This window comes from Lithobates pipiens, unplaced genomic scaffold, assembly GCF_037356315.1.
Source record: "Lithobates pipiens isolate NorthernLeopardFrog02 unplaced genomic scaffold, aLitPip1_a1.2 Scaffold_28, whole genome shotgun sequence".
NCBI classification, from domain to species: domain Eukaryota; kingdom Metazoa; phylum Chordata; class Amphibia; order Anura; family Ranidae; genus Lithobates; species Lithobates pipiens.
This window is the reverse complement of record NW_027507789.1, coordinates 205,806,048-205,825,010: the sequence shown is the minus strand read 5'-3', so window position 1 is coordinate 205,825,010 and position 18,963 is coordinate 205,806,048. Positions and strand designations below refer to the sequence as shown.

The 18,963-nt window shown below is 46.9% G+C and overlaps 1 protein-coding gene across 6 annotated transcripts in view; it reads left to right on the top strand.

Moving 5' to 3' along the window:
- KCNQ2 (potassium voltage-gated channel subfamily Q member 2) overlaps positions 1–18,963 on the top strand; it is a 113,479-nt gene that overhangs the window by 52,957 nt on the left and 41,559 nt on the right. For 2 of the 6 annotated variants that reach the window (XM_077460357.1, XM_077460355.1), the window contains exons 7-10: positions 1,105–1,200; positions 11,642–11,736; positions 13,842–13,865; positions 14,969–15,037. In XM_077460357.1, coding sequence (XP_077316483.1) covers positions 1,105–1,200; positions 11,642–11,736; positions 13,842–13,865; positions 14,969–15,037 — 284 coding nt within the window. Of the gene's footprint in view, positions 1–1,104; positions 1,201–11,641; positions 11,737–12,011; positions 12,047–13,841; positions 13,866–14,968; positions 15,039–18,963 lie in introns of those variants that run through there. The other 4 variants (XM_077460359.1, XM_077460356.1, XR_013263606.1 and 1 more) reach the window with 3 other exon arrangements.

Below are 18,963 nucleotides of genomic sequence, written 5' to 3'. Positions count from 1 at the left end.
TGTTATAGACCCTTAATTTATTTGTAAGTGGGCAAACTTACAAAATCTTAAGGGCATCAAATAATTATTTTCCCCACTGTACAATAAGTCAAGCCTAGAGGAGGTTATAATGTTATGAGAAGTCAGCTAGGCATTCTGTGTTTCTATGGCTACGATAATGGGAAAGAGGAGAATTAAGTGAAAAACCTATACAGGAAATTAAGGCTTTCAAATTAAAGGATTAGTCCACTCAACTGATATTTTAGTGCTTGTTGAATGACTTGTTAGTGAGATCTCTGTGCCGAGTCTACACAACCTTCCTAGGCCTGTACACCTGCTGTTCCCATTAGGAGGGGTTCCCACCATCCCTCCAAGTTCCCTGGTCTGTACACCTGCTGTGCCCATTTTGAGGGGTTCCCACCATCCCTGTGCTGAGTTCCCGGGTCTGTACACCTAATATATCCAGTATAAGGGGTTCCCACCATCCCTGTGCTGAGTTCCCGGGTCTGTACACCTAATATATCCAGTATAAGGGGTTACACTATCCCTACGTTGAGTTCCTGGGTGTGAACATCTTCTCTGGCCACTGTGAGGGGTTCTCACCATTCTTGTGCCGAGTTCCTGGGTCTGTACACCTGCTGTGCTTATAATGAGTGGTTCCCACCATCCCTGCTGGATTTTATAGTTATTTTATATTATAGAGAATGTAACGGGAGGAGTCGAGACACACAAGGGTCAGCAGCAACACCCAACGCCCCCAGGTGGACAGGAACAGAGTGAGGGACTTTGGCCAGGAGATCTCACTGTAGGAGCATCTTGGACGTCTAGGAAGACAGGACTTGTCTTGGCCAACTAGACTCCACTTATAACTAAAGTATCACTTTTTGGGTGGATCGATCCTTTAAGGCTTTTAGGATTTCTTACAAATTCATACATGCATTTTATGGAGACAGAGGAACTTGAGTGTTTGACTATAGAACCTTCTGTATCACCCAATCTGCTTCTTCATCAACTAGCATGGATTAGACCCTGTGAAGGGCGGCAGAGTGTATTGGCATTGTATACATAATACCATCAGTGTATATGACCAATGGGGAGACGTGGCAGTGATCTGTTGTATTACAGGGCATCCTGGGATCTGGCTTTGCTTTGAAAGTCCAAGAGCAGCACCGACAGAAGCATTTTGAGAAAAGGCGGAACCCCGCAGCCGGCCTGATTCAGGTAGGTGATGTTCTAGTTGAGATCTCTTCTTCCACTGGGACCTGTATCTAAGGGATGTATTCACCTGTGCTGTACATTGGCCTATCCTAACTGTACAGCAGATGTCATCTACTGGAGCAGCTGTTTGGAGCAGATGGCACCTGGGGAATTTTGGGGAAAGGGGCGAGTGTAGAATAATCTGTATGGTGAAATCGGATAAATATCAAATATGACCGCTCAGGGTGATGGTGCAGGAATTTTCTACTTTTTATATTCAGTGTCAAAGCTTTATCCCAAGGATAAGGATGATTATTCAGGCCATGTGACTGGGATTTTCAAGCCTCATTGGCAGCTAAAAATAACCGTCACTTTGTAAAAAAAAAAAATAAATAAAAAAAAATAAAGATATACATAAAATTCCAGATATTGTATATCTGCCGTATCGAACACATCGTGATATCCAATCAATATCAGTCACTGTGCTCAATATTTATCAGAGATAAAACAAAGTCCATCTACATGTAGAAAAAAATCTTCAGGGTTGTGGGATGTCAGTGCAAAATAATCCATCTAGTGCCCCTCCACCTGCACATAGGACTGCTTACCAGAGCAATAGAGCATCAAATCCCAGATGGATGACTGGATCAGTCTTCCCTTTTTGAAGATGCTAATTGCTGTCCCTCGCGGGCTGCCCCCCCGTCACGCTGTCCCTCGCGGGCTGCCCCCCCCGTCACGCTGTCCCTCGCGGGCTGCCCCCCCGTCACGCTGTCCCTCGCGGGCTGCCCCCCCCCCCCGGCACGCTGTCCCTCGCGGGCTGCCCCCCCCCCGGCACGCTGTCCCTCGCGGGCTGCCCCCCCCCGGCACGCTGTCCCTCGCGGGCTGCCCCCCCCCGGCACGCTGTCCCTCGCGGGCTGCCCCCCCCCGGCACGCTGTCCCTCGCGGGCTGCCCCCCCCCCGGCACGCTGTCCCTCGCGGGCTGCCCCCCCCCTGGCACGCTGTCCCTCGCGGGCTGCCCCCCCCCGGCACGCTGTCCCTCGCGGGCTGCCCCCCCCCCCGGCACGCTGTCCCTCGCGGGCTGCCCCCCCCCCCGGCACGCTGTCCCTCGCGGGCTGCCCCCCCCCCGGCACGCTGTCCCTCGCGGGCTGCCCCCCCCCCGGCACGCTGTCCCTCGCGGGCTGCCCCCCCCCCCGGCACGCTGTCCCTCGCGGGCTGCCCCCCCCCCCGGCACGCTGTCCCTCGCGGGCTGCCCCCCCCCCCGGCACGCTGTCCCTCGCGGGCTGCCCCCCCCCCGGCACGCTGTCCCTCGCGGGCTGCCCCCCCCCGGCACGCTGTCCCTCGCGGGCTGCCCCCCCCCCGGCACGCTGTCCCTCGCGGGCTGCCCCCCCCCGGCACGCTGTCCCTCGCGGGCTGCCCCCCCCCCGGCACGCTGTCCCTCGCGGGCTGCCCCCCCCCGGCACGCTGTCCCTCGCGGGCTGCCCCCCCCGGCACGCTGTCCCTCGCGGGCTGCCCCCCCCCGGCACGCTGTCCCTCGCGGGCTGCCCCCCCCCCGGCACGCTGTCCCTCGCGGGCTGCCCCCCCCCCGGCACGCTGTCCCTCGCGGGCTGCCCCCCCCCCGGCACGCTGTCCCTCGCGGGCTGCCCCCCCCCCGGCACGCTGTCCCTCGCGGGCTGCCCCCCCCCCGGCACGCTGTCCCTCGCGGGCTGCCCCCCCCCCGGCACGCTGTCCCTCGCGGGCTGCCCCCCCCCCGGCACGCTGTCCCTCGAGGGCTGCCCCCCCCCCCCCGGCACGCTGTTCGAGGGCTGCCCCCCCCCCCGGCACGCTGTTCCTCGCGGGCTGACCCCCCCCCCCCGGCACGCTGTTCTTTGCGGGCTGACCCCCCCCCGGCACGCTGTTCTTTGCGGGCTGACCCCCCCCCGGCACGCTGTCCCTCGCGGGCTGCCCCCCCGGCACGCTGTCCCTCGCGGGCTGCCCCCCCCGGCACGCTGTCCCTCGCGGGCTGCCCCCCCCCGGCACGCTGTTCCTCGCGGGCTGCCCCCCCCCCCGGCACGCTGTTCCTCGCGGGCTGCCCCCCCCCCCGGCACGCTGTTCCTCGCGGGCTGACCCCCCCCCGGCACACTGTTCTTTGCGGGCTGACCCCCCCCCCCCCCCGGCACGCTGTTCTTTGCGGGCCGACCCCCCCGGCACGCTGTTCTTTGCGGGACGACCCCCCCCCCGGCACGCTGTTCTTTGCGGGCCGACCCCCCCCCGGCACGCTGTTCTTTGCGGGCCGACCCCCCCCCCCCCCCCGGCACGCTGTTCTTTGCGGGCCAACCCCCCCACCCCGGTAAGAGCTGTTCTTCATGGAACCCCCCCCACCCCGGCACGCTGTCCCTCACAGGTTGATCCTTCCAGCAAGCTGTGCTTTATGCCCCAACCCCCTGGCGCGCTGTCCCTGCACTTACCCCCCCTCCCCATGCACCCCTATGTTGTCCTTTCACAGACTATCCCCAGTGTGCTGACCCCTGTGCGTGGCCCTTTGTGGGTTGACCCCCAACAAATTTTTCCTGAGGGGCTGATCCCCAGCGTGCGCTTTTCTTTACAGGGCTGACCTCCAGCTCGCTGTCCTTCACAAGCTCCGATGCCCAGCACCTTTCCAAACCATAAGTTGTCATTTGAAACCACAAAAAAGTACCTTTTTAATTTAACTGCCTTCTTTGACTCCAATGCATGTTGCTGAAAGGTCTGGAAAGGTCTTCAAATTTCACTGATCTCTAGCTACAAACATTGAAAAAAGGACCAATTTATTTACCTTTTTTAGTTATTTCATGAATCCAATTAAAGAGTGACTCAGCGGTTCCTGATCAGGCAACCAATCCGATGTTTTCAGTTTCTGTCCCATGCTGAGGTGCTATAGGTGACGGTCTCCTTTCCTCCTGACTACATTCTCACTGTCGTCATGAACTGGGCATAGGGGAGAAGAGCAGGGTAAGCTGACCACGTTCTTAGATGCGCCTTAATGCAATCTTTAATTACATTTTTCCAGTTCTTATTAAGCTAACATTTAAGTTTTTAATATGAGGATTACTGGAAGTGAGATTTTATTTTATTTTATCCAGGGTGATACAACAGTCCATAAAGTTGAGGTGCCCCCCTACAACTGGGAACTGTGCCTAGCCGAGGGAAGACACAGCTGCTGTCATATATTATTACAGGCAGGAGGCACAGATCTAGAGATGAAGTAAATGCAGGCTTCTTAGTAATTATAGCCAGACTCATAAACCAAAATAGCTGATGACACTGCAGCTCAGTGATATGTAATAAAACCATTTCTATAACCTCATCAAAATGCATTCACATGGTGACATAGGAGTGCCAAGACACTGAAATACCAGCACATAGAATCCAAAAACAATGCACTGGGGGTCCTAGGACAATGACACCCCGAAACTTGGGGGGCGGTCCCGGACCAAGGACACCCTGACACTTGGGGGAGGGGGGTCCCGGACCAAGGACACCCTGACACTTGGTGGGCTCCCTCGCTCTCCCCCCTCTTCCCCTCTTCCTCTCTTATCCCTCCTTCCTCTCTCTTCCCTCTCCTTCCTCTCTCTTCCCTCTCCTTCCTCTTCCTCTCTCTTCCCTCTCCTTCCTCTTCCTCTCTCTTCCCTCTCCTTCCTCTTCCTCTCTCTTCCCTCTCCTTCCTCTTCCTCTCTCTTTCCCCCTCCTTCCTCTTTCTTTCCCCCTCCTTCCTCTTCCTCTCTCTTCCCCCTCCTTCCTCTCTTTTCCCCCCTCCTTCCTCTTCCTCTCTTTCCCCCCCTCCTTCCTCTTCCTCTCTCTTCCCCCCCCCCTCCTTCCTCTTCCTCTCTCTTCCCCCCCCCCTCCTTCCTCTTCCTCTCTCTTTCCCCCCCCTCCTTCCTCTTCCTCTCTCTTTCCCCCCCCCCCCTCCTTCCTCTTCCTCTCTCTTTCCCCCCCCCCCCTCCTTCCTCTTCCTCTCTTTCTCCCCCCCCCTCCTTCCTCTTCCTCTCTCTTCCCCCCCCCTCCTTCCTTCCTCTTCCTCTCTCTTTTCCCCCCCCCCCTCCTTCCTCTTCCTCTCTCTTTCCCCCCCCCCCTCCTTCCTCTTCCTCTCTCTTTCTCCCCCCCCTCCTTCCTCTTCCTCTCTCTTTCCTCTTCCTCTCTCTTCCCCCCTCCTTCCTCTCCCTCTCTCTTTCCTCTCCCTCTCTCTTCCCCCCCCTCCTTCCTCTCTCTTCCTCTCCCTCGCGCTCTCTTCCCCCCCTTCTTCCTCTCCCTCGCGCTCTCTTCCCCCCCCCTTCTTCCTCTCCCTCGCGCTCTCTTCCCCCCCCCTTCTTCCTCTCCCTCGCGCTCTCTTCCCCCCCCCTTCTTCCTCTCCCTCGCGCTCTCTTCCCCCCCCCTTCTTCCTCTCCCTCGCGCTCTCTTCCCCCCCCTTCTTCCTCTCCCTCGCGCTCTCTTCCCCCCCCTTCTTCCTCTCCCTCGCGCTCTCTTCCCCCCCCCCTTCTTCCTCTCCCTCGCGCTCTCTCCCCCCCCCCCTTCTTCCTCTCCCTCGCGCTCTCTTCCCCCCCCCCCTTCTTCCTCTCCCTCGCGCTCTCTTCCCCCCCCTTCTTCCTCTCCCTCGCGCTCTCTTCCCCCCCCTCTTCCTCTCCCTCGCGCTCTCTTCCCCCCCCCCCCCTTCTTCCTCTCCCCTCCTTTTCTCTCTCCTCGCTCTCTCTTTTTTGCCTCTTTGTCTCCCCTGCTGCTCACCCCACTATTTTTTCTCTTTCCCTTTTCAGCCCTGTGTCTGCTCTGTTCACTCTCCCTTTCTCTCTCCCTTTCTCTCTCCCCCCGCTCTCTCTTGCTCTGTCTCCCTTTGTGATCTGTTACATGAACTTGTATTCCACTGTAAAGCAGCGCCACCTCTAGGATTCATGAGCCTTGCACACTTTATTTTTTTTGTAAGGAACATATTATTAGCTGCCAGAATTTTCTTGAAACGAAGCCTATGCAGTCAGTATTTCATCTTCCCGTATAGCAGTCAGGAGCGTGCGATCAGCGCCGACTTTGGTCTCCTCCGTATTCGCTGCTTCTCCAATGTCTGGTAAAAAAACAAACAAAAAAAAGACTGTTTTTCTGTATAGCATCAAGACCTCTTTTCTTTTACATGTACATTAAGCTGAGCGGCAACATCTGCCTTTGTCACTTTCCTCTTCTGCCGCCAGCTTTGGCAGCAAAAAAAAACAATACAAATTATAGAAAATGTGTTCTGTAATAAGAGATGCCGAGTTTTACAGGATGCCATGTCCCCAGCTCCTTCTGTGCTTCACTGAGCTGAACCCTGGACAGTGAAAGGAGAAGCAGCAGACTGATGAGCCCATCACTCTGCTCTCTCCACCTATCAGCATGCTCCTTGCACACCTATTTGGACCCTTGCCCTGCATCTCCCTGCCTTAGTCTGCTGTACAGGGACTGCAAGAGGCTGATAACTCAGAATTGGGTACTTACGTTGCTAGCATTGATATTAGAGATTACTTTTTATATCTGCTTGGAGTTCAGCTTTAAAGTGATTGTAAATCAACAAAACAAAAAAAAAATGCCTATACTTGCCTGCTCTGTGCAAATGCATTTGCACAGAACAACCCTGATCCTCTTCTTCTGGGGTTCCTCGCCGGCGCTGCAGGCCGCCCACATGGAAAGCCGCTTTTCCATGGGCTCGCTCCTGAGTCCTGCTGCTGCGTCCATTGACACCGACAGTGGGACTCGGCCCCCCTCTCCAATGTCACGGCTTGGTGTCAATGGCTCCTGCTGCTATTAATCTGTCCAATGAAGAGAGCGACAGGGGTGGGAGCTGCTGCTCTTGTGCACATTGCTGGATCGAATCGGGCTCAGGTAAGTATTAAGGGGGGGGGAGAGCTGCAACACAGGTTTTTCACCTTAATGCATAGAATGTATTAAAATGTTACTAAACCCAGGACCCTGCAATCATTATATCTGGTCTCCCACAGTACACAGAACATGGAAATGCAATAGTTTTAGTAAATATAAATTGCTAAATACCTTTCTTTTCTTTATCGTACATCGTGGGACACAGAGCCTTAAGTAATTAATGAATGGGTTATAGGCCACCTTCAGGTATTGAGACTGGTAAACCCAATCAAGGAAGTTTACTCCCTATATAACCCCCTCCTCCTTCCTGGAGCACATCAGTTTTTTCGCAAGTGTCTAAGGTGTTGGTCACGAGTGAAGATGTGCTCTTAGGAGCTCCAGGAGGGATCCATGCTGGATTTAAATAGCCTCCATAGACCAGATCCATCTAGAGTGCCATTGAGGCCTAAAAGAATGGTACCTGGGGCCTCGTATCCAAAGCACAAGGTTTTGCCTGTAACGCCTCTTTGTAGGGAGAATTGGTCAGCTGCAGCACCATGTAAAAACCTCCTAACTGAGTTCCCTTTTCATGGTGAAGAACTATTTGGAGAAGACTTGGACAAATATATCCAAACAATTTCTAGTGGGAAATTTTACTCTTTTGCCAGTCAAAAGAAAGTATAAACGCCCTTCATTTTAATGGCTCTTTCCCCTGCGCCAGGGGCTTCCGCCTCTAGGCAGTGGCGAAGGCCTCCACTGTCAGACTCTAGAGGAAAACCTCAGGGTCAGACCCAGGTTCAAAAGAAGTCCTGGGGTTGGAAACCTGCAAAGCAGAATCCTAAATCATGAATCCTAAAGCCTCATCATGAAGAGGCAACCCCCCCTCACCAAGCTGGGGGGGAAGACTTCTGCAGTTTTCAGAAGTCTGGAAAGAGGAAATTCAGGACAGATGGGTCATCTCCATGGTAATGCTGGGGAACAAGCTGGGATTTCATGACTTTTCACCATCTCGCTTCCTGAGGTCAAGCATTCCCAAAGATCCAGGGTTTTATTCAAATCTTTTCTTGGTACCAACACCAAATGGAGACATCAGACCCATTCTAGATCTAAGAAATCTAAATCCATTCCTGAAGATCCGTTCCTTTCGCAGGTAGATGATCAGGTAAGTAGTTTCTATCCTAGGAGGAGAACTTCTGGCATCAATTGACATCAGGGATGCATATCTGCATGTTCTTATATTTCCTGCTCATCAAATGTTTCTGCGATTCCAGTTGGAACAGCAGCATTTCCAGTTTGTAGCCCTGTCCTGCGGGCTAGCCACAGCACCCCAGGTGTTCACCAAAGTGCTGGCCCTACCTCTAGCCAGGATAAGGGCACAGGACATAACAGTCGTAGCGTACCTAGATGATCTATTGCTAATAGATCAGTCGGTGGCTCGTTTGGAGCAAAGCATATGCACTACAACCAATTATCTGGAAAGTTTGGGTTGGATTCTCAACTTAGAGAAATCTTCCTTAATACCAATAAAGGGTCTGGAGTACTTGGTTCCTGATCATAGAAACAGCCCAGGAAAGGGTGTGCTTGCCTCAGGCAAAGATTAGCTCCATAAGAGAGCTGGTGCGGATGGTCAGAACCATGGTGGCTTCATTCAAAGCAGTTCCCTATGCCCAGTTTCATTCAAGACTGTTGCAAAACAGTATCCTGTCTGCTTGGAACAAAAAAATTCAAGCTTTAGACTTGCCATTGCAGCTGCCCCCAAGAGTGTCCCAAAACCTCACTTGGTGGTTACTAGCCCAGAATCTGCTGAAAGAAAAATCCTTCAGACCAGTCATCTGGAAAGTGGTAATGACGGATGCCAGCCTTTTTTAGGCTGGGAAGCAGTACTAGAAAAGACAACTGTCCAGGGACAGTGGTCAAGAACCGAAAGAGCCTTGCCCATCAATATCCTAGTGATTTGGGCAGAGCATCTGGCTCTAAAGGCCTGGACTTTCAGGTTATGGGATTGTTCTGTCAGGATTCAGTCCGATAATGCCACAGCTGTGGCCTATATCAATCACCAAGGGGGCACCAAAAGTCTCTCAGTGCAGAGAGAGGTGAACCATATTCTAACTTGAGCAGAAAGGAATGTTCCGTGCCTATCGGCAGTCTTCATTCGGGGAGTAGAGAATTGGCAGTCGGACTACTTGAGTCATCAGCAGTTATTCCAAGGGGAATGGTCTCTTCAAAAATATTTCAGGCTCTTTTCCAAAGATGGGGGACGCCGGACGTAGATCTTCTAGCATCCAGGTCAAATATGAAGTTGGTCAACTTTGTGGCCAGAGCGAGGGATCCATTCACATGCGGAACGGCATGACCCCATAGGATCAGTTCTCCCTGATCTATGCATTCCCCCCTATTCAGTTGCTGCCACGACTTCTTTGCAGGATGAAGCTGGAAAGAAAACCGGTAGTTCTGGTGGCACCAGCATGGCCCAGAAGGTCATGGTATGCAGAAATCTTAAAGATAGCAGTGGTGGGCCCATGGTCCCTCTCACTACAGCCAGATCTGCTCTCTTAGGGACCGATATTCCATCCTTCCTTATGGTCTCTAAATTTAATGGCTTGCCTATTGAAACCTACATTCTGAAGAAACATGGGCTTTCCGGGTCAGTTATCTCTACCCTGATTAATGCAAGGAAGCCAGCTTCCAGAACTATATATTATAGAGTCTCGAAGGGCTTATGTTTCCTGGTGTGAATCCAAGGGTTGGGACCCTCAGAGATATATCATAGGCAGAATTCTTGCCTTTCTACAATTAGGGGTAGAAGTGAAAGTAGCCTTGAGTACTATTAAAGGCCAAGTTTCAGCTTTATCTGTCTTTTTTCAAAGACTACTTGCTACTCATTCTTTAGTCCAGGATTTTTATACAAGGGGTAACTTGGCTTAATATGCCCATCAAACCTCCCTTGAACCCTTGGGACTTAAACTTAGTTTTGTCTGTGTTACAAAAACAGCCTTTTGAACCGATGCAACATATTCCCTTAGTCCTTTTGACAAGGAAGTTGGTTATTTTGGTTGCTATATCCTCAGCAAGGAGGGACTCTGAATTGGCTGCTCTTTCTTGTAAAGAGCCATATTTGATTTTTCATGAGGACAGAGTGGTGTTCCACCCTTGTCCAGGCCTTTTGCCAAAAGTGGTCTCAGGTTTCCACCTGAACCAAGATATTGTCCTGCCATACTTTTTTCCAAAACCATGTTCCAGGGAAGAAAAGTCACTACATTGTCTTGATCTGGGGAGAGCAGTGAAAATCTATTTAAAGGCAACTGCTCAGATTCGTAAGACTGATGTCTTATTTATTCTGCCACAGGGTCCTAAGAAAGGTCAGGCAGCGACAAAATCCACTGTTGCTAAGTGGATTCAACAAGTGATAATTAAACCTTATGATTTAAAGGGTAAGATTCCTCCGTTTCAAGTTAAAGTGCACTCTACCAGGTCGGTTAGTGCTTCTTGGGCAGTGCTTCACCTGGCCTCCATTGCACAGATCTGGAAGGCCGCAACTTGGTCTTCAGTGCATACATTCATAAAATTTTATCAGGTGGCTGTAAGGAGGTATGAGGATATGGCCTTTGGGCGCAGTGTGCTGCAGGCAGCAGTATAGTTCCTCAAATCTGGAGGTACCCTGCGGGTTGTCTCCCTCCCCTCAAGTAGCATTGCTATGGGACGTCCCATTAAGTAATTACTTAAGGCTCTGTGTCCCATGATGCACAATAAAGAAAATACGATTTTTATACCAGATTACCTGGAAAATCCTTTTCTTGGAGTACATCATGGGACACAGAGGTCCCTCCCCTCTTTTTTGGGATTTAAGTATATTGCTTTGCTACAAAAACTGATGTGCTTCTGCAAGGAGGAGGGGTTATATAGGGAATAAACTTCCATGATTGGGTTTACCAGTGTCAACACCTGAAGGTGGCCTTTAACCCATAAGGTAATTACTTAAGGCTCTGTGTCCCATGATGTACTCCCAAGAAAAGGATTTTGCAGGTAAGCTTTTATAAAAATCCTATTTTCTCATCAGCAGTATATAGCAGTCTTGTGACTTCTATCAGTGTCTGGTTACAGCATGTAGGAAGAGTTCTAATTCTACTCTGACTGTCCTATGAGTCTCCATGACGCCTGACCCTCTGTCTGGACAGTACTGATTGGGCCTGTGCTGCTGATCACATGCACCCCCCCCCCCACTAAAAAAAAAACCTCCATCTAGCAATACACACCAAACTGATCACGTGCAGAGTGCCCCCAAGGCTCTGTCTTATCAGGACATGGATTGAGGACAGTGGGAGAAGGGGAGGCTAAGAGAAGACAGGATCAAGCAGCCTTTTTGAACAGTGCAGAGGATTAAACCCTTAGGTTCCACAGTGAGTATAACAAGCATGCTTTACTGCATATATAGACTGATTTTACTGTTATGGGTTTAGTAACGCTTTAAGGTACCACTTTATGGTACCACTTTAAAGCAGACTTCCTGCAAAAATTATCTTGTTGAACCTTTGCAAGTTCTTATCTCTTCGTCTTACAAATGAAAACATTTGCCTTTTTTCTTGGGGTCAATAGTGTTGTTACAAATCCTTCAACCATTTTGACTCTTTTTTAGGCCTCGTGGAGATTTTACGCCACCAATCTGTCGCGCATGGACCTGCACTCTACCTGGCACTACTATGAGCGCACCGTGGCAGTGCCCATGTACAGGTACCTCATCGCCTCCTCTCTCACTTCCCACAATTCCATTCTCCATCCCGGCCATCATTCTGCCTTTGTTTGCTCGAGAATTTTCAGTTTGCTTTTTTTTAAGTTGATTTTTCATGTTTGACTTCCTTGTTGTTATTGCATTAATTTTTATACTTTTTTGTTTTTGTTGTTTACCCCCCCTTTTTTAATTTTTTTTTTCTGTTCTTTTCATTCAACTCCCTGCACCCCCCCCCCTCTCCCCCCATTACTCGTAATATGTTGTTGCCTCATATCAGCCTATGAAGACGGCTCAGATCACCGTGGACACTAGGTAACTTTCCTCCTAGTTATGGGGTATGTGTGTGTGGACTAATTTGCTGGCAGTGATTAACCACTTCACAACCAGCCTTTAAATGGCCAGTTGTTCTTAGCCATGTGCGGTTTGTTATGTTCCAAATTAAAATTCTGACAAATTTTTCAGTATTTGAAAATTTGGATGTATCTGAATTTCTAATATAAAATAGTAACTAATTTAAATGAATCCAAAATAACGAATCAAAATTTCGGACGCAATCTGAATTCCAATAGTTTTCAAATCAAATTCGAATTTACAAAGAAAATAAAATTAGAATAAAGGAACAGAATAGAAAATAATATAATAGAATAAAATAGAAAAGGAAAAAATAGAGTAGAGCAGAATACAAATTAACGGAAAAAAAAAAGAGAATAAAAGAATAAGATTAAAGAATAGAAAAAAAAAAAAAGAAAAAAGGGATAGAATAGAAAATAAAAGAACTTGATAAAATAAAATGGCAAAACAAAGGAATAGAATACAAAATAATATAGAATAAAATAGAATATAACCATCTTCTGAAATTCAATTTTCAAATGGGATAGATTCGAATATAAAATAAAATAAATTTGAATAAAAAAATAGAATAGAAAAGAATAGATTAGAATAGTATAAAAAAGACTTGACTAGAATAGAAAAAAACACAATAGAATAGAAGGAATATAACTATCTTTCGGGATTCAGATTTAGAATAGACTAGGATAGAAAAGAATATAAAAAAGAAAAGAATAAATAGAAAAGACTAGACTAGAATATAATTGTTTTCCGAAATTCGAATTTCAAATGGTTTAGATTTATTCCATTTGAAATTCGAATTTTGAATTTGAATAGAAAAGAATAGACTAGAAAATAAAAGTAGAATGCAAGTCGACAAATTTTAAATAGATTCAAATAAGCAAAGCAAATTCAGAAAACGAATTAAACAAATTTAACTAAATGAATTGAAATTAAACAAAACAAATGTTTTCATTCTGCACATGTCTAGTTGTCCTGAGAGGACATTTATAAACATCATTGTTTTGTCATTTACATTGGTGTGCTCACCACGCCTGTGTCATCAGACATGCAAAATAAGAGCCAATCAAAATGGCTCTGTGCTTTTGTGACTGCTGTGAACCAATCACAGTGACCATAGGTATTGTAGGTAACGCTGGCTGATATCAGCAGCCAACCCTCTTTCCATTAACCTCCGAAAAAATTGTGGGTATGGTTATTCACTTATTTGTAGGCATCAATGTGATAACGCCATGCATTGTATGTATGTTTATTCAGTATTGACATCATTTAATAAGACCGTAAGATATTTTTTTTGTTAGAATTTAAAGAGATCAGACACTTTTCTTAGACTAATCCCTAATATATGCATACATGTGTCCTTTCCATAACCATGGTTGAAGATGGTACATACATTATGTTGAGCCATCTACATTATCTCAGAAAGGTGTGTTGTTTTTTTATTTATTTATTTTAGAGTGTAGTACATTATCATCACCTGTAGAGGGAGCTAAATGTTCTTGTTTACTACTTTAGCGTGTGTGTCTATGCTCTTAGGCACACATATTGATTATAATACCATCTCTGCCTGTGTGCTTAGAAGAAGGTACTGCAATAAAATTCAATTGTATTGGTCCAGTGATGATAGTAAATCTCTTGACACTCAGCATTACAATTTCCGTGGCATGCTTGATCCCTCACCATTATTTGAGCACTTCCATATAATTCCTGACTTTTTTTTTTTTGTCCCCCTCCACCCATTTTGTATCTTGGCGAGCAGCTCTCAAACGTACGGTGCGTCCAGGTATGGCACACTTATATGTGCACTGTAGTGTCTTCCACCCTCCCTCCACCTAGCATTGTGCTGTCGGTCTGCCATCCCAATTGTGGTGTTGTGTACACTCCGGGATTGTGAAACCACCGTCACCATTTTGTGCTGTTGCTGTGCGCGAACGAATGTGAGCGTTTGTATCCACTGGTGCCCACCCAACATGACCCTGCACGCATTCAGAATGGAAAATAAATCCCGGTTTTATATTTACTAGAAAGAGGGAAAAAAAGCATATGTTAGAAAAGTGGAGATGTCCATTGAAGGCAAATTTAGGAAAAAGCAGCCTATAAATTCACCAGGAACCATAGATATTGAGCTGGTTCCTCCTAAATTGATGGTCTGCTTCCTTTGGGATTTAGGTTCACTGACAAGTTGGCCGCTTTGAAGACTAGGGTTGCTTGGGAGCTGCCACTTTGAGCTAAAATGTGAGAATGCTGCCTATTGGCTTCTAACCAATAGCTTTGCTCAGATCCAAGATGTCTAACACAGTCGCTTTTTCCCGCTGGAAACACAACTTAATGTTGCTTGATCTTGGCGTTCCTCCGTATTGCTCGCTTGGTGTGAAATGTTTTGTGGTCGTGTTGTAATTAACTCTGTCCTTTGCTTGTGTTTGTGGCCTGCTGGTTCTAGTATGACCCCCTTTCTAAATGATGTTTCCTTTGCCACTAACGGGAAAGTTGCTCCAACACCACCAATATATTCCACCACAGCCTTGCTTGGAACTCAAATGGCGTCACTTCGGTCAATCTCATTTAGGTCAAATGTTGTATCCATTCTCCAAACCCAAAATCAGTTCTGTTTTGGTGTCAAACCTCCAAACCCAAAACCAGTTCTGTTTTGGTGTCCACCCGCCAAACCCAAAACCAGTTCTGTTTTTGTATGCAACCACCAAACCCAAAACCCAGATTGGTTTTTGTATCCTACTTCCAAGCCCCAAACCAGTTTGAATTTAATTATGCTCAGAGAAGAGGCTTTGGGGAATAGAGAAATCAGGGCAATGGCCATAAACTAGTTAGAATGACTAATCTTTATACATTATAATTTGATGACTTGGTGCTTCTATCATCTCTCTATAGGTTGATACCACCACTGAACCAGCTGGATCTTCTTCGGAACCTGAAGAGCAAATCTGGACTAACATTCAGGTCAGAGGTTTGGGGATGGGAGCTTGGGCAGTAGGAGTTTTGGGGTCCTTTATTATTAATGAAGAATTTATGCTATGCCTTTTTTTAGATGTTAGTGTTTTTTTTTTTAACCTCTGTATTACATCTAAAATTGAATGTATACTTTTTACATTATGTCCTATTATGGTGGCCTGGCCACAGCATGTAAAATATAGAACTGGAATAATCATAGTTAATGTAGATCTCAATACCCAACACAGACAGTTACCCAAATCCATTGACTGGCAATAAAATTTTAACAAGCCTACATTGAAGCATTTTTTTTAGCTGTTTAATGTATTTTTATTATTTATTTTTATGTTGTAGGTAAAGTTTTTTTTTTTAAAGTTTTTTATTTTTTTAGGGTAGTTCGTTCCCTCCTCCGATTTTTACAAAAATGCCCCAGCTGGGAACATTTCCTTTCTCTGTGTCTGTCTTGGTATGGAGGAGCCCCGGGGCCATCCTAAATTTTTAAACACAATTCTGAGTTTTAAAGTTAGAATTCTGACTTTTAATCTCTGAAATGTGACGTTGAAGCCCAGAGTTCTGATGTGGAAGCCCAGAGTTCTGACGTTCTCCCTTCACATCGGCACGATTTGACAGGTCAAATTGTATGTCAAATTGGAGTTTATTGCCGGCAATAGGAGCTTCCCAATCGGTGGCTCTGCACCAATTTCCAAAAGTAGTTCCTGCACGAACATGAAGCACACAGATGTCTTTAATGTCGCCCCGAAGTCAGATGAAAATGCAGCTTTGAAATCGTGCGAGTTCAGATGAACTCTCATGATTTCAAAGAAGTGCACAGTGTGAATGAGGGTTGAAGTCCACCGCTCTGGCGTTGAAGTCCACCGCTCTGGCGTTGAAGTCCACCGCTCTGGCGTTGAAGTCCACCGCTCTGGCGTTGAAGTCCACCGCTCTGGCGTTGAAGTCCACCGCTCTGGCGTTGAAGTCCACCGCTCTGGCGTTGAAGTCCACCGCTCTGGCGTTGAAGTCCACCGCTCTGGCGTTGAAGTCCACCGCTCTGGCGTTGAAGTCCACCGCTCTGGCGTTGAAGTCCACCGCTCTGGCGTTGAAGTCCACCGCTCTGGCGTTGAAGTCCACCGCTCTGGCGTTGAAGTCCACCGCTCTGGCGTTAAAAAAAATTAGGATGGCCCCAGGGCTCTTTCTTATCTCTGGAATGAAAAGTGAAGGGAAATCTCCCCAGATGAACACAGACTGTATCCAAAATTTGGATATTTTGTGACTTTAGATATCCTTACTGTATTTTGTATTGCTACATGCTAAAAGATTGTTGCAATATCCAAAGCGAATGCAGTCAAAAGTATAATGTCTTTGACTCATACCTTAGAAGAGCTTTACCCTTCATTAATTTTTGTGCCATTATTCAGTTCCATTCTTCTGTAAAAAAAAAAAAAAAAAATGTATATACATATATTTTTTTTTCCTTTTTTTTACAAAAAAAAGAAAACACACTTTTAATTAGCTGAAGGGCTTGTCTACTTTAATTTCTGTAAAATACTTGCTGGGGGATACTGACTTTTCTGTCCTTCGTGGAGTGCTCTAGGCTGTAGCAGTAATATAATAGAGGCTGCAATGCTCTATCACAGGTTTCTAAGAAAGAAATATTAGAAACAAAGGAGTCTGCGTTATTTCTTTATAAAAAGTCAGTTTTCTGGCTATTATCCTAACCTTCTAGGTTTAGATCTTTCTGAGTTACTGATCCAGGACAAGTACAAAGATGAGGAAAGTCACAGAAAATCTGTTCTCCAGGTTTGAGCTGTACAGCTTGGCACAATATAAGCATTCATATTTCATAGCTGAGGGATTACTGTGGTTTCTGACAATCGCTATAGTAGTTGGTGCAGTCTGCGGGTCCTGTGTGAGCAGCATTGAGCACTCTGCACATTGGCCACAGGGGTCTAGGAATGGTGGCAGTGCCAAGTGAGTGACCCCCTGTTTGTACATCTACAGTATTGTCATTTTGCATCCCGATGCACAGGGCATTATGCCTTGCATTGCATTAAGCCATACCATTTGAAATAAATGGGCTGCCAATACACCATAACGCACTTTAAACGGGGCATGCCCTACTCATAGTCGCACGGTGCAACACGTTTATTGCCAAATGTTAGACTGTTGCAGTGCATGTAACATACTGTGTATTTATATGAAGTGAAAATGCCCAAATTGGGCCTAAAGTGTCAATATTTTGTGTGGTCACCATTGTTTTCCAGCACTGCCTTAATCCTCTTGGGCATGGAGGTCACCAGAGCTTCACAGGTTACCACTGGAATCCTCTTCCCCCTCCTCCATGATGACATCACAGAGCTGGTGGATGTTAGAGATCTTGCGCTCCTCCACCTTCCATTTGAGGATGCCCCACATATGATCAATAGGGTTTAGGTCTGGAGACATGCTTGGCTAGTCCATCACCTTTACCCTCAGATTCTTTAGCAAGGCAGTGGTGGTCTTGGAGGTGTATTTAGGGTCGTTATGTTGGATTTATTCCCTGCGGTCCAGTCTCTGAAGGGAGGGGATCATACTTTGCTTCAGTATGTCACAGTACATGTTGGCATTCATGGTGCCCTCAATGAACTGTAGCTCCCCAGTGCCGGCAGCACTCAGGCAGCCCCAGACCATGACACTCCCACCACTATATATATATATATATATATATATATATATATATATATATATATATATATATATATATATATATATATATATATATATATATATATAATATATTAGTGTGTGTGTATTTCTGTGATGTAAAAACATGAGACTAAGATGAATCATTTCAGAACTTATTTTCACCTTTTTAGGCCTCATGCACACTGGATGTTTTTGGATGTTTTTACAGGGGCTGTTTTTGGCTTCAGAATTTTTTTTCTACAGTCAATAAACTCTCCAGCATGTTATCCTATGTGTCCATGCACACCTAGGCTGTTATCGACTGTTTTTAGCTGTAGAAAAAACTCCAAAACTAGTATGTTCTGAGAGGAGTTTTTCAGTTGTAAAAACGCTCTAACGTCAAACGCCAAAAAACGCAGATAAACGCTCAAAAACACGGCTCACCAGTGTTGTTTTTTTTATAACGTTTTTGATCCCATTGAGAAAAAAAAAAAATGCTTAAACGTTATTGCAAAAAACGTTGAAAAACTGCAAAGCTACTGGCGTTTTTATAACGTTATTATAATGTCCAGTGTGCATGAGGCCTTAATGTGACTTATAAACTGTACAACTCAATTGAAAAGCAAACTGAAATCTTTTAGGGGTGGCAGGGGAGTAAAACTAAAATAATGTGGTTGCATAAGTGTGCACACCCTCTTATAACTGGGGATGTAGCTGTGTTTGGAATTAAGCAATCGCATTCAAACTCATGTTAAATAGGAGTCAGTACACACCTGCCATAGTTTAAAGTGCCTCTGATTAACCCCCAAATGAAGTTTAGCTGTTCTAGTAGGTCTTTCCTGACATTTTCTTAGTCGCTTCCTACAGCAAAAGCCATGGGCCGCAGAGAGCTTCCAGAGCATCAGAGGGATCTCGTTGTTAAAAGGTATCAGTCAGGAGAAGGGTACAAAAGAATTTCCAAGGCATTAGATATACCATGGATCACAGTGAAGACAGTCATCAAGTGGAGAAAATATGGCACAACAGTGACATCACCAAGAACTGGACTTCCCTCCAAATTTGATGAAAAGACGAGAAGAAAACTGGTCAGGGTGAGGCCAAGAGGCCTACAACAACATTAAAGGAGCTGCAGGAATATCTGGCAAATACTGGCTGTGTGGTACATGTGACGACAATCTCCAGTATTCTTCATATGTCTGGGCTATGGGGTAGAGTGATCAGACGGAATCTTTTTCTTCTGAAGAAAAACATCCAAGCCTGGCTAAATTTCACAA